Consider the following 15,469-nt stretch of genomic DNA (forward strand, 5'->3'; position numbering starts at 1 on the left):
AATATCTAAGAAGTCTGTCATAAGTAGCTTATAGTGATATATTTTTAAACTAGATTCAAACTAAATATTACACTCTTTCACAGCTTTGTAATAATGTTGAGTTCTCTGTTAGATCTCTGTCTGGATTGAATACAATAGACAATACTGTTACATTTTTTTGTTTATATTGAAATTGAGTCTTGCACTCTGACCTTTAGATTTGGATAAGCTGCAGTTCGTGTAAGACTAAGGAAGTTGGAGGGAAAGTTGCTTTACTCAGGCTTTTGTACTTCCTTTGATTCTGGGGCTGCTAGGTGCTGATTTTGCCTGATGTTCTAATTGGACTCCCTGCAATGGTTTTCAAAGGGCCTTTTTGGCAGGTAGAGGTCACTAGAATGCAGTAATTTCCAGACAAGCTTTCTCTTCCAAGCCCCCTATGCTGGGGATTCTCCTATACCTAATGAAGCCTTCCTTGCACTGCCACAGGGCTAAGCACCTACATCATTATTAAATAAGAATTCAAGAAAAAATATTATGATGGTAGTTTGCTTATATCTTGAAGTTCTTATTTGAGTGCTAGTCTCTGTGTGTATTCGACATGTGAATGTGAATGTGCATGTGCACCATGCACCTGAGATTGTAGATTTCTCGCAAGTAGTGTCTGTTCATCTGTGCCTGTGCAGTTGCTTTCCTCATGGTATGAATCGAGGGCATAGGGTGTGTTGTAACACACACTCTCTCTCTCTCTCTCTCTCTCTCTCTCTCTCTCTCTCTAGTACAGTTAGAGTTTTTAGTCTTAGTACAGTTAGTGTAACTTAGTTTCTTCCCCCCTCTTTCATGCCCGGGGTTTAGAACTTTGTCTCATTCTCCCTGAGCAATGAGCACCAATGCTGTTGCTGTTGTCCTGGAGACGTGAATATCTCAGCCAAGTGCAGCACTTGCTGCTCATTTTTTCCACAAATCTGCAAGATTCAAGGGACCTAGCTGAGAAAACATCTTATGGAGAAGGCTACACGACCTCAATCTGAGGAGATTCACCTGTATGTCAGCCTCAACTGACAAGCAATGCCCCTCCAAGCATGAGCTCAGGAGTACAAGCCAGAGCTGATAAGCCCAAGGAGTCATTGTCCAGGGTTTCTCATGAGAATAAGGGGCGCACTCATGAGCGTAAGGACAGATCGGCCAGGATTGCTTCCAAGAGAAGAGATCCCTCCCCAGCTCCAGCCAAGTTGGGTGAGCCCTCGCATCCAGGTCATAAGGACTTGTGCCCCCTTAAACCTTCCAGTCCTGAGAGCAAGGTGCTAAGGAGAAAGGATGTGCTGGTACCAGTGTCTTTTCCGATTCCTAAGCCTAAGCATCCACAGCCACAAACACCATCTAAGAGTTCACATGTTGACTCTTCAACAGTAATGACCAGTCCCCATAAAGACCCGCCATCCATGATGACCATGGATGCACCAGCTCTGAGAGTCCTGACTACCGGAATGCCCCGGTCTCTGTGTCTAACCAAAATGTACACCTTACCAGAGGATATCTTCACCCTTCCTTATCCCCAGAGTTTGCCCCAACCTCTTCATCCCTGCCTGATGACCACAGGCAATATCAGGAGCTTCTGCAGATAGTTATGAATGACCTCCACATTGCATTAGAGGAGGTCCAAGGTAGCCAATATTAGCTCCTTGACATTTTATAACCCTCTTGTCCCAGTAAGGTGGCTACAGTGGTAAATGAGTCCATCATGGAACCAGCTAGGGTAATCTGGCACACTCCAGCCTGCAGCACCCCTACCCCCAGAAGGGCTTACAGGCACTATTTTGTACCAATCAAAGGAGCGTCATTTCTTTCACACAGTCAGCACTCAACTCCCTGGTGGTGCAAGCAGCCGCTGAAAGGTCTTGATTACAGCATCCCAAGACTACACTGGCAGATAAGAGTTCTTGTTGACTTGACCCTCGAGGAGTGAGCGGGAGGTGTTGTCGTCTGAGTCTTGGCTCCATATTGCTAACTACCCAGATTTGTGAGTAAAACATGTTTTTGGACTTCCAGGCCAAACTCCCTCAAGAAGACATAGAACATTTCCAGGCCCTCATTGGGGAAGGCCAACTGGTGGACAAAATATCCCTTCAAGCTGAAGTTGATGCAGCTGACACTGCATCTAGAAGGAGAACCACAGATATAGTCATGAGGCATGAGTTTTCACTGTATTTCACCGGGTTCCCCAGGGAGGTTCAAAATAGAAAGACAAGTTTTGACAAGTTTGTTTATTGAGAAGACTGACAAGTCTCTAAGCTCATGAAGAACTCTGGAACGACTCTCTACTCCCTTGGCATTACACCCTGGCTCTGAAGACACAACACGGTAAACAGGTGTGCAAGCCATGACCATCTCCCCAGCTGTTCCACCATCAGTGCTCATTTGAACCACTGGGCAAACACCAGAGCGTACAAAGACCTAGATATACAGCTCTCCCTGTGACAACCACAACTACTTAATCCCATCCACCATCCACAGGTTATTTTTGACAGGACGAACAAGAACTGCCTATCTCTGTTGATGCCATCCACCACTGACCACATGTTCTGTGTGTCACCTTTCTATGAAAGTCACCTTTTTAGTTGCCATCATCTCATCGGGAAGGATGAGCGGACTGGGAGCACTCATGGCTGACTCTCAGTACTCTATTTTTCATAAGGAAAACATTTCCCTTTGCCTTCACTGGAAATTCATTTCTAAAGTAATTTCTGAATTTCACGTAAGTCAATATAAATTTTCTTCCCAAAATCTCATGCTTCTGATGAGGAGAGGAGACATCTTACCACTGAAAATGTAAATCAAGCAAGAAACTATTTTCATTTGTGTGGTCACTGAAATCTTCGAAAGGAAATCAAAACCCAAACTCTTCTTATTGATACTTTCAGTTGGAAACAACAACAACAAAAGTATAGCGTATAAGACGATAACACAACTGCGAAGGTCACAAATGACATAAGCAGGGCATGGGACTTTTCCTGTAGTTAGATAATATTCAGATTGTCTGAGCAAGAATTGTTGATTGAAATAAAGTTTATAACCTAGCTTGGCAAACTGCCTTCATTAATGCATTTAAATAGACTTGTTTACTGGGGCATCAACCTCAATTTGCATCATTTTGATTAGAAATAATCATCCATTTGCTCTGTCTACTTTACTGATGCTGGATAATAAATTAACAGAATCTTAGCACACAATGAAGCTATGTGTTCTGCTATTTTGTTTAACTGGTTTTTAAAACAATTGTTGAAGGCATCAAGTAATATACAAAAATGCAATAAAACGTTGCCTAAATTTAAAAGATAAGGCAACCTGCCTAGATTCACAGCCGGAAATATACACGCTGTATGTAAGGGCGACAGCCACAGTGGGTAAGCTGCCCACCAACCAATTTCTTGTGCTCATCCTTTTTCCTGCCAATGAATGGTCGCTTAACCAGCTGATAGTTCATTTGATATTGACAACAACTGGCTGCGCATCCATTTGAATTTTATCTTTGAGGAATTGGTTTGTGCCTGCTTTTCTAAGCTTGGAACATGTCTATAGAATAGAATCTTATAACTTTACATACAAGGTTGCCACACATTTTACCAGGGCAATAATGATCAGCAAATTATGAGTTTTCAAATGATCATTCACAAGGCATACCTTGTACAAAATCCGTTATAGTTCTGTAAAACAGGGTGAATGTAGGGATGGAGGTTGTCACAGAGAAGAGCCCCCACAATAAGAGTCCTGTTTCCTATGCAGTCCTGACTGCACCTGGGGCAAGGCTTCAGTTGGTGATTCCTCACTTGGATGACCCTAGGATTGCTGATTCATTCCACCTGTGTTTTCTCTCTCTCCTTCCTTTTTTTTTTTTATTTTTTTTATTTTTTTTGCCAATATTGCTTGCCATTTCTGGTTGTGTTTACTCCCAAGTCTTCATTTTCTGCTTTCCTCCCCTTCTCTTCCTAGCGTATGTGCAACATGCCTCAGGTGGCATGAGACCAGGATTCATCACCAAATTTGTTCCATTGGTTGGATCATTAGCTTCTCCGGCTTGAGCCGGGTATTGACAGGGAGCGCAACATGCTCCCCTCCACTTCTCTGCCTCACTGTGAAACTTTTAGTTCTCATCCACTTTCGAAAGTTCTCACACCCTCTTTCCCAAATGTTTTCCTGTTCTCCCTCTGTCTCCTTTCTTCTGTGTCTTTCAGATCCCTACCACTCTTCTACTACACTCCCCAGGTTTTGCTCTTTTTTTCTGTTCCCCAGTACATAGTTGGCAATGTTTTTCATGTACATCCAGGAACAGTTCTCTTAAGCAGGATGTGGGCGCTTCCAGGCTCCCAGTTGATGAACAGTTTGGTGTATGTTTTGGTTAATTGTAGGGTTGTTTTTTTCCCTAGAAGGGTTAAGGGAAAAAAACAGACATTATTCTAAACTCACAAAAATGCACATAAAACATGCCGCCCAGCCATTGCCTGACTTGAAAAACTGTCCCTCGGTAATTATGTTGTTCCCCTTGTCTCTCATCTCACCACATAGCTTCTTCTGTCTGTCCCTGGTAAATGGCTTCTCTGGCCTGCATAGAAAGTGCAGGATCCTCTGCTGGCTTCTCTCTGCCATGCATCCCCGCCGCCCCACTCCTCCCCCGGCTGGCTGCCTCTCTCCAGTGCTTGTATCTGGCACAGATCTCTCCACTTGCTGAGCTAAGCACAGTTCTAGAAGCAGCTGACAGGGATCAGATGTAGAAGCCAGCAGCCAGTAACTGAGAAGTCTCCAGAGAGGAATTAAGCAGGGGGCTGCTGAGCAGTAGTATTACAAAGTCTCAGGGCAATTTCCCTGGAAGGGTTTTCCCAGCAAATTAGAATCACCGACAGGTATACTGGTATCTTCCCTTCTCTGCCTCTCTCTGCTGATCCCAAAGGAGGCACCACACAGGATATGACAGAACAGGATGTCTTACTTAAATTGTAAAGTCTTTGGGGAAGGGATTGTCTTTGTTCCATTTATACAGCACCTAGCACAGTGGGGTTCTGGTTCATGAGTAAGGTTCCTAGCTGCTACAATAATATGAATAATTAATAATAATAATGGTTTCTTGAGGCTTCTGCGTTACCTGTGTGCTTTGAGAGCAGAGAAACAGGCTGTTGGAAAGGCATTTGTGTGAAACTGTAATACAGGCAGGGATAACTGATAAGGTGGCAAAACTGGATGGACTTTCTGAATAATCCAAGGATAGTCATAGTTACTCTTGTGCGCTGTTGTGCCACGACCTTCCATGCTGACAGAGAAGTCAAGGATGAATCCCTGTTCTTCCCTTGTTTTCCCTTTGGTGAGGCTGTATTCCCTGAAAAATGGTGTGCACAAATCACCAGCCAATTGATTTCATTGTATGTTTGCATATATTCTTGTTGTTTAAAAGAAAATGTTTTGATTAAAGAGGAGAAGCTGTTTGCCTGTCCTTTGTCTTTGTCTCATAATTTTGGGGTCTCTGAATTCCCAGTTATTTATTTATATGACTCCTGGGTGGCTTCAGTGATGAGAAGTGGCTTTTTTCAGCTGGCATGGACATTTCTATATTTCCTAGATGCTTTAATCTTAAAATTTATGTTGTGAGTATAGTCTAATACTTCAAACTTAAATATACTAGAAATATACATAAAGAGGCCAATATACATAATTTTAGAGGCCATTTCACCATATTTAGACAATTCCCCAACATATAAATCAAAATGAATGGATAGTCCTTGGTTACAAAAATAACACATTTGACACTTTTTAATCTTGGGAATTTTCCAGCTATAGATTAGACATTAAGACCTTTCTTGCAAGCTATTTTGCAAAGGCAGACCCCTGAACTTTTTAAGGAGACACTGGCATCAATGAGGCTTCACGTGGGTGCCTCCTTATGTCGGAGGGGTCAGTTTACAGGATGAAGAACTATTTTTAAAGCATTTTATGTATTTCTAATATTGTGTACTGAAAACGTGCTTATCACCTGTTTGTCCATTAACATAATTGTTCAGCAAAGCAGGGAGAAAACATTTCTCTCTCATGAGTATAAAGGTGTCCAACATTTCAGCAATGCTGACACATGCACTCCAATTCATTGATGTAGGCTAATTTAATTTGTTTGAAAATGAGAGATTTTTGTCTTATCGAGAAAAGTAAGGTGGTTTTTTTTTTTTAATCCACTTTATTGACACAGATGTAAAATGGCAAATATGAATGTGCCAAATCTTTTGTGAGCTATCAGTTTCTAACATGAGCTGAGAGCCTACGGTTAATGAAAAGTACGTTCTACCAAAGGCATATGAAATCAAGTCACTTCCAAAGTTACTCAGAATATCTAATTTTTCACCGAATTTGTGGTTATATTAATTTGAAATGAAAAGTACATTGAATTTTTAATAGCATCAGTGGAATTTTTACAACCCGTTGAGAATATTTGATTTATTTGTTGTCATCTAAACTATTATTTTATTGACAGGTAGTGAATTGGCTTGAAGGACCTGGATCAGAACAACTACGAACCCAGTGGGGGATAGGTGATTCAATTAGAGCCTCACAAGCTTTGCAACAGAAACATGAAGAGATTGAGAGTCAACACAGTGTGAGCTATTGCCCCCCCCCTTCCCCAAGTTACAACATGATTATGAGTACATATAATTAATTGTGAACAATGTAGTCCAGTGACAGATTCTTAGGAATTTGAGCAGGCAGTGATTTATTAGGTATAAAGAGGAGTATCTGCACTGTTTTAATTACCCCCTATGTCCTGTAGATAGTTTTTTATGGTTTCCAGTGTAGATAATAAAATCTAATTATATGCTTTTTGTCTGTGTTTAATTCATGTTGATGGTTTAAAAGACACCATGACAACTTGTACTTCCAGTAAAAGTGAAATAAAAACAAGGAGAGTGAGCCTGAAAAAAGAACGTTTTTGAAAATGTTTACAATAAGATCTGTGCTGCTCTGGTAAATGAGATGTTTACATTTGGAGCTTATTTGGCTAGAACCTACCACTGTCAGTTTATCACTGAACGTGGATTTCAGTTAACAAGATTTGAAATACAATTTAGTTTGAAATAAAAATAAGCAGTCAAATTTTAACTTTGCTGACCAAATACTATACAGTAACTCTGCACTTAGTCGTCCCATTTAATGTTGTTTTGTTACGTTGCTGATCAATTCGAGAATGTGCTCATTTAAAGTTGTGCAGTGCTCCCTTATAACATTGTTTGGCACCTGCCTGCTTTGTCCACTGCTTGCAGGAAGAGCAGCCTGTTGGAGCTAGTTGGTGGGGACTTGGAACCAGGGTGGATCAGCAGCCCCCTATCAGCTCACCTATGTTCCCTGTTCAGCAACTGCCCAGCAGGCTATCAATTGCTGGGCAATTCAGCTGTCCCTCCCCTAACTGCGTGTGCTGCTCCTACCCTGTGCCTGGGAGTTGCTCCTGGGAGCCTCTTGCTTGCTGTGCATGGGGAGAAAGAAAGGTGCTGATGTCAGGGTGTCCTCCTCCCCTGCTCCTGCCCCTGCACTGCTGTATCTCATCTCCACAGAGTAGGGGGTGAGGGGGTGGGAGGGTTAGAACAGGGCTCAGGACAGAGGGAGGTTGCGGGCAGCAGCTGCTGTCTCAACTTGCTGATCTACTTTAAAAGGCAGTGTACTTAGGGTAGGGTCAGCTTACTTTAAAGGGGCAAGGCATGTCTCTCTCTGTCACACACACACACACGCGCGCGCGCACACACACACACTGCATCTCTGTCTCTCTCTGCCATTCTATCTCCCCTCCCTCCATTCATGCTGCCTTGTAGAGTGTGAGGCTACATTAACAACTACGTGTTAACCCTGGAGGGTTCAGCTGAGTGCTAGTTCATCATTTATCAGTAAGGCATGTTCTGGGACTTCAGCACCTCAACCAAGCTTCACAGTCATTATTGTTGTGTACAGTATTCAATTGTTTAAAACTTAGTGTGTGTGTGTGTGTGTGTGTGTGTGTGTATATATATATATATATATATATATATATATATAAAAATATGGATTCGCTTAACATCATTTTGCTTAAAGTAGCATTTTTAGGAACATAACTACAACATTAAGTGTGGAGTCACTGTGCTGCTTTTCACTATTAATTTGTATACAGATACCTTTTGCAGATCTTCAGAAAAAGAAATATCCTCTTTATACCAACTGATATATTTTTACTGAGATTTGATTACTTAGCATTCAGCCGGCAAAGGCTGCCTACTGTTTTGTTCTTTCTCTGCTGAACTAAACTCCCTAAGTCACCTACTCTGAAAAGTGACAATGTGTAAATGACATTTTCTTACCCAACGTCTCTGATTGTTATGTGTATAGAGGAGGAGTCCTCAATCTTCAGCACACATGGCCTGTCAGGGTAATCTGCTGGCGGGCCACAAGACATTTTTGTTTACATTGACCATCCACAGGCACAGCCACCCCGCGGCTCCCGGTGGCTGTGGTTCACTGTTCCCAGCCAATGGGAGCTGCAGGAAGCAACACAGGCCATAGGGACGTGCTGACTGCCGTTTCCCGCAGCTCCCATTGGCCTGGAGTGGCGAACCGCGGCCACTGGGAGCCACGATCGGCCAAACTTGTGGATGTGGCAAGTAAACAAACCGGCCCAGCCCACCAGGGGCTTTCCCTGAACAAGTGACAAACCAGCTTTGAGAACCACTTCTCTAGATATTATTCCCTCATTTCTGAAGTCAAATGGCGTGCGTGTCTCATCTTATCTCCTCTCGACTGCTCTTCCCTTCTCCAGCTCCCCCTGCGTTACTTTAGAAATGTCTTCTATTTATTATTGACTGTATTGCTCTCATGTTGCTTTAGTTTCTGGAATGCTTCTATTTGTTTTTAATATTCTATGTGAATCCAGTCTTGAAAAAGAACTGCTTTAGATTTCTAGGTAATAAGCAATTTGTGACCTATTTCATAGTGTCTCTGCATGTCTAATATACCTGAGCTCACTGTCTTTAGTCAGATTTCTGCCTTTTCTTCATGGTCATGACCTGTGTGAGTCAGATCAGTTTGGGTTTAGAGCTGGTCATTTGATTTAAACAGCCTTGATTAAGTGCTTTGCGGGTCTTGTTGAAATATTTAAGTGTACCTGTAGCTTTAATTCTGTTAGATATTGGCAGCTTTTGCTACAATTGATCATTTTTGCCTTGTTTATTGAGCAATGATAGAGTAAAGCTTTAATTCCTAAATCAGGTATTTCATTAATACAACCAATAGGTGGCACTATTCTCTTATGTTCGAACTAAGTAGGACGTTTGAAGGTCATCTTCTCAGTAGACCAAAATAACACAGATGTCTAGCAGCCATATTTGGTATTACAAGTTTATAACGACATCAGATGAACATTGGATTTCTTATCTTGATATATGAAGTAGGCTTTCATTCTCCGTGAATTCTCCATCATTTGAAATGTTTTTCTTGCCTAAAGCTGTGTATTATGGTTTCAACAATATAAAGATATATATGGCAGCACTTTGGAGACACCTTCTCTCATATAATGAAGAAATTTTAGAATAACCTGTTTCTATATTTTGCTGCCCCATTTTATTTGAAAGATATTTACTTCACTCTGCCTAAAATATTTTTCTAATTACGTTTCTAAGTTTATTGCTAGCAGTAGTAATATTGCTGAAAGCAATATCATTTGATTCAAAGGCAGCCTTTTAATAATGGTTTAACGTCATGCTAGAGCCTTATCATTGTTCCTGTAGCATACCATGAATACTTTAATAATAATTAAATAATGGTTTATGTTTAGACAGTGGAATTTTTGTGCTGTGCGAGCGACTATTAATGAGAATATGTTTGCAGTATATGCCAAAAGGTAGGTTGGGTTTAGAGTTTGTGACAATGGACCTCCCCCTACCTTCAAGTAGGTATCAGTAGGATCAGAAATACATACTTTCTTTGTAAAACTTGCAACTATATTTGAATTGATACAGGGCAGAGTGGGTTGATTTTTAAATCACCAATTTTAATCACAATTTAAATCAACAAGCAGGAAACCTTGATTTAAATAATTGATTTCAACTGTGTTTTCATTTATACTTTTAGTTGTTTTTCTAAAGAGAGGTTGATTCTCATTAGTTGCTAACCATTAAAATATGTTGATTTGCAGCTAACTGTATCCTTTACACTACATTTTGGTGCTTCTTTTTGTTAACAGGGACGATACGCTATCTATGCACATTTATTTAAGCAGTTACATACTTAAATTTATTCAGTCATAACTTTTACATTTTTAATTTGGTTGGAAAATGGCAGATGAGGCATTTCTTATTTACTGGATGATGATTAATTATTTTGCTTGTAATTTTTTTTTGTGAACTTCTGGTTGGGTGGTAATTCAAATTAAGTTACAAATACACACAACCAGTATTTTATTTATATGTGTATATATATATTATTAGATAAAACCACCTTAAAAGTGGGGGATATATAAAGGGAGGAAGTTTATCAAAACATGTTTTGCATTTCAAGCTAATTGATGTATTAAACAAAGGAAGTGTTATTGGTAGTTAATTGACTGAACTGTTTGTTTTTGGTTACTTCAAGATTTTAGAACTAACAGATCTCACCTGCTCACACCTAGTTTTTATTTATAGGCTACCTCAACACTAGAAGTTAAGGTTATATTTCCCAGCTCACGTAGACATAATCGTGCTAGCTGTCATGGAGATAGCATGCTAAAAGAAGTAGTGTAGCTGTGGCAGCATGGGCAGTGGTGAGCCAAGGCACATGGTAGCCATCCTGAGTACATACCTACAGTATCTAGCTGTGTTTGAACTTGGAGCAGCTAGCCTATGCCGTCACATTCCTCTGTCACTGTGGTGACTATTTTTAACATGATAGTTTGAGAGTTAGCACATGTATGTCTACTTGAGCCGGAAGTCACGTCTCTAGCTCCAAGTTTAGATGTAGCCATCGACTGGAAAAGGAAAACAAGCTTTTCATGCTTTTTCAAATCCCAATTGATTCCTTAACTTGGAATAAACAGAAATGAAAAAAGTATTCTACAAGCTTTTGAAATATACAGCTCTTTTTAAGGTCTGGGAAAGATACTGAAAGAGTTACAGCTAAATACAAGGTCAAACAGACAATTTTTGCATTTGTAGTTAGCACATATTTTAAGGTACTACTTATGCAAAACTATCTATTCAATCTTCTATTTAGCTGCGACACACTCAATACCTTTTCCGGACCTCCAGAAGAGCTCTGAGTAGCTCAGGCCTGGTCTACACTATGCGTTTAAATCGATTTAAAGAGCGTTAAATCGATTTAACGCTGTACCCGTCCACACTACAACACTCTTTATATCGATATAAAGGGCTCTTTAAATCGAATTCTGTACTCCACCCCGACGAGAGGAGTAGCGCTAAATTCGATATTAACATATCGGATTACGGTTAGTGTGGATGGAAATCGATGTTATTGGCCGTCACGGGCGGTATCCCACAGTGCACAACTGACCGCTTCTGGACAGCATATCTGAACTGCAGGATGCGGCAGCGGGCAGGTAAACAGGAAAGCCCGCCGAACTTTTGAATTACATTTCTTGCTTTGCCCAGCGGGAGCTCTGATCAGGCACGGCTGGCGCTGCAGTTTGAAATCGAAAGAGCTCCAGATAGACCGTAGGAGATACAGGTTGATCGCTGTTGGGGCCGACAATCTGTTGTATCAGCTTGTTACAGAACGAAAAGCCAAAGCATTTGAAAAAAATCTCAGGATACACAGCGTGCGTGACAAGCATAACGGGAAGCCAGAAGATTCAAATGGACGTCATGGGATGGAAGGGGGTACTGAGGATCCGTCAGCATGCCCACAGTACAGCAGATCATCTGAAAAGTATTTGCATTCCTTGGCTGAGCTCCCGATGGTCTGTAGTTCAAACACAGTGTCTGGCGTGGTTCGGGAACAGCTCCTCGATTTCTTGCCCCCAACACCAGTGAAAGGAAAGGAAGAAATCATTTCTTGACTACTTTCGGTGTCAGCCTATGTGTACTGAATGCTGCTGGTAGACGCGATGCTGCAGCAGTGAAGAGCAGTATCGCTCCTTCTCCTCATCCCCTCGACCCAGGTGGAAAGACGGTGCAATAAGACTGTAAACTTGTCCTCCATGAATATCTAAACTGTTGAATCGAGCGCCAACAATGTGGTTCCTCCAGTAGATAGGACAGAACGGCTAATAAAGCAGACTTCATCATAGCAACTGGGGCTTCAAGCCCTCCTTTCCAGTGTAAAGAAAAGATCTGTCCTGCCTGGACTGTCATAGAGCAGCATGCTGGGCTCCTCTCCCCGCAGCCGCTTAATGTCTGCCTGGACTATCATCGACCAGGGAGGGCTGCCCCCCTCATTTTATGTCCTAAACACTCAGTGTCCTTATTCTGGCATTTTATTACTTCATGACACAAAGTTGGGCAGGACACTGCCACGGGTATCCCAGGAAGGTTGGGGAGGAGGGAAGCCACGGGTGGGGTGTGTTGCAGAGCACCCCTGTGATACTGACACGGAGCAGCTGTGTCTGATACACTGGTCCTCTCGATAACTTGCCCTTATCTAGGCAGGACTGATCTATTTTAAGCACCCATAAGGGAGGGATTTGACTCAGTCCCAAGTGAGTAATCCAATTTTGCTTTGTGTTGCGCCCCCGCGATTTCAGCCAGGGGCATCATGATCGCAGCGACAAGTAAGAGGGGAGAGAACCTCATCTCATTGCCAGTTTTCCCCGGCAGTAGACGGTACCAGAACGCGGTAACCATCTCTGCTAGCATTCCGCAAAAGCGTGAATGGCGCTGTGGTACGCGGAGTATCGCCTCTTGTCGCGCATCCAGTACACATACGGTGCCTCGGAAAAAAAAAAAAGCGTGAAGGGCTCCATGGTTGCCGTGCTATTGGCGTCTGCCGGGCAATCCAGGGGAAAACGGCGTGAAAGATTGTCAGCTGATGTTTTCCCAGAGGAGGAATGACTGCGACATTTACCCCAGAATCCACCCGCGACAATATGCGTCACCACGAATTTCAAGGGGCGAGGCAGACTGCGGGAACTATGGGACAGCTACGGAAGAGCTACCCACAATGCAACGCTTCAGAAATCGACGTTAGCCTTGGACCATGGACGCACAACGCCGAATTACTGTGCCTAGTGTGGCCGCATGAAGTTGAATTTATAATATCAGTTTTATAAAACCGATTTTAGCTAATTCGATATTATCCCGTAGTGTAGACGTGGCCTCAAAAGCTTATCTCTCTCACCAACAGAAGTTGATCCAATAAAAGATTTACCTCACTCGCGTGGTCTCTCTAATATGCTGAGGCTGACGACTATTACAACAATACTGCATAAAAGCTGGTTTATCACTTCAACAAAGTCTGGTTCTAGGTGCTTAGCCAGTGACTTCTACCAGTTCAGTTTGACTTTCTAACAAACAAGTACAGCTTAATATTATTTTTTTATTTTAATAGATTTTAAGTAGTTTAAATCTTAAAATAGGTTGTCAATTTCATATTTAATTTTATATATATTTATTTTTTAAAAGTATATCTGTATTTAAATTTTAAAAAATCAGATTTATTTGTCCATTTTCAAATCATCGATTTTTATCCACCCTGATACAGGATGTGAAATGCTTCTTGGCATGTAAATTTTCAAAATGCTACATAAACCTACACTTACTGCTCTTGTAACTGAAAGATTCAAAATAAACTATTCCATAAAGGAAAATATAATAAAATACTCGATACATTCAAATGCATGTCATTTAAAAAGAAATAGATTTATTTTGGTGTTACTTTAAAGCTTTAATCACGTGATTCTTGCTCTTTTTTTATAGGAATGGTTCGCCGTATATGTGGAGCTTAATCAGCAGATTGCAGCACTGCTAAATGCTGGGGATGAGGAGGACCTGGTAGAGTTGAAAGCACTTCAGCAACAGTTGAGCGATGTCTGTTATCGGCAGGCCAGTCAGCTGGAATTTAGGCAAAATCTGTTACAAGCAGCACTTGAATTCCATGGTGTTGCCCAAGATGTAAGCTTGGTTTTAAGTGTTTACAGGCTTACTTGCCAATACACTGTTGACATAGTATTATTGAATTCAGTATCTTGTACAAGGTGTATTGAGAAAACAAAGTAACTTCTGTGAAAAATAAAAGTCTTCATTTATTGGTAGCCTGATTGAAATATTATTGTTAAGGCTGAGGCCTTCAGGTTTGTAAGGGGAATGTGTATTGTAACACTGAACCAGGGATTGGCAACCTTTGGCACGTGGTTCGCCATACCAGGCCAATGGGAGCGGCGGGAAGCGGCACAGGCTGAGGGATATGCTGGCCGCCGCTTCCCACAGCCAGCATTGCCCTGAAACAGCAAACTGCAGCCAGTGGGAGCTGCAGTTGGCCGAACCTGCGGATGCTGCAGGTAAACAAATCGACCTGGCCCGCCAGGGGCTTTCCCTGATGGGCTGCGTGCCAAAGGTTACCAATCCCTGCACTAGACATTCTTGTTTGGCCTTGCATTTCTGTGATATTTAAGATGTAAAATAAATCGTGATAAGAAATTCAGCTAACTTCTCTTTACTTATACTGTTTGACCAGCTGGTTCTATTGCATGGGGTAGAAGGTTCTTCAGAGTTTCTCTGTAAGATATTTTTCAAGCTGTTGTTTGTCTGAAGTGGATTTTATCACAGGACATAGAGTTTGTTCTTTAAAGCCCAGTTGCTGGTATTAGGTGATAATTTCAGCTTTCATTTAAAAAATAAGTTTCTAGCCTTTATGGATGTGGAGAAAACTTGATGTAAATGACCCTGAAAGCTCAGAAACCAGAAGGCAAAGAAAAAGAACCCAAATTTTTTTTTTTTTAATCTCATTATTTTAAAACTAATCTCATGATTTCGGGGAGCTTGACTCATGATTCTGGAGCACTTGGGCTTGGCAATACTGAAAGTGTTTATATGTCTTTTTAAGTATTAATTGCAATTGTAATGATTTCATTACAAAGAATAGTTACATATCAGATCTTAGCTTTGTCTTTATCCCTCTCTATTTCAGTTGTCTCAGCAGTTAGATGGCTTATTAGGGATGTTGTGTGTAGATGTAGCACCAGCTGATGGAGCATCAATTCAGCAAACTTTAAAACTACTTGAAGAGAAGCTGAAAAGTGTTGGTAAGCAGAAAATTGCTGAAATACAGAAATATAAATTATACTGGATCAAGTACTTGAAAGGGACAAATGTTGAGGACAATTTTTTTTCCATTTTTATTTAATATATTAAACTAATTTTCCTCTTGCTCAGTTCTTCCTTTACACTCTTTCACCCATTTCTTATATATAGTAAGATCACCTCTCCCCTAGCTGTAAAACCTGTATTCTCTACTGCATGTTTATCCCATATTTGTTTGTGCCGTGTTCTGTGACTAGTTTATATGAAAAATG

General features: G+C 41.2%; 1 protein-coding gene across 4 annotated transcripts in view; it reads left to right on the forward strand.

Moving 5' to 3' along the window:
• Positions 1 to 15,469, forward strand: part of SESTD1 (SEC14 and spectrin domain containing 1) — a 110,212-nt gene that overhangs the window by 76,123 nt on the left and 18,620 nt on the right. For all 4 annotated transcript variants that reach the window (XM_032783823.2, XM_032783820.2, XM_032783822.2 and 1 more), the window contains 3 exons: positions 6,488 to 6,610; positions 13,875 to 14,069; positions 15,085 to 15,199. In XM_032783823.2, coding sequence (XP_032639714.1) covers positions 6,488 to 6,610; positions 13,875 to 14,069; positions 15,085 to 15,199 — 433 coding nt within the window. The remainder of the gene's footprint in view (positions 1 to 6,487; positions 6,611 to 13,874; positions 14,070 to 15,084; positions 15,200 to 15,469) is intronic.

This window comes from Chelonoidis abingdonii, chromosome 10 (genome assembly GCF_003597395.2).
Source record: "Chelonoidis abingdonii isolate Lonesome George chromosome 10, CheloAbing_2.0, whole genome shotgun sequence".
Taxonomy (NCBI): Eukaryota; Metazoa; Chordata; order Testudines; family Testudinidae; genus Chelonoidis; species Chelonoidis abingdonii.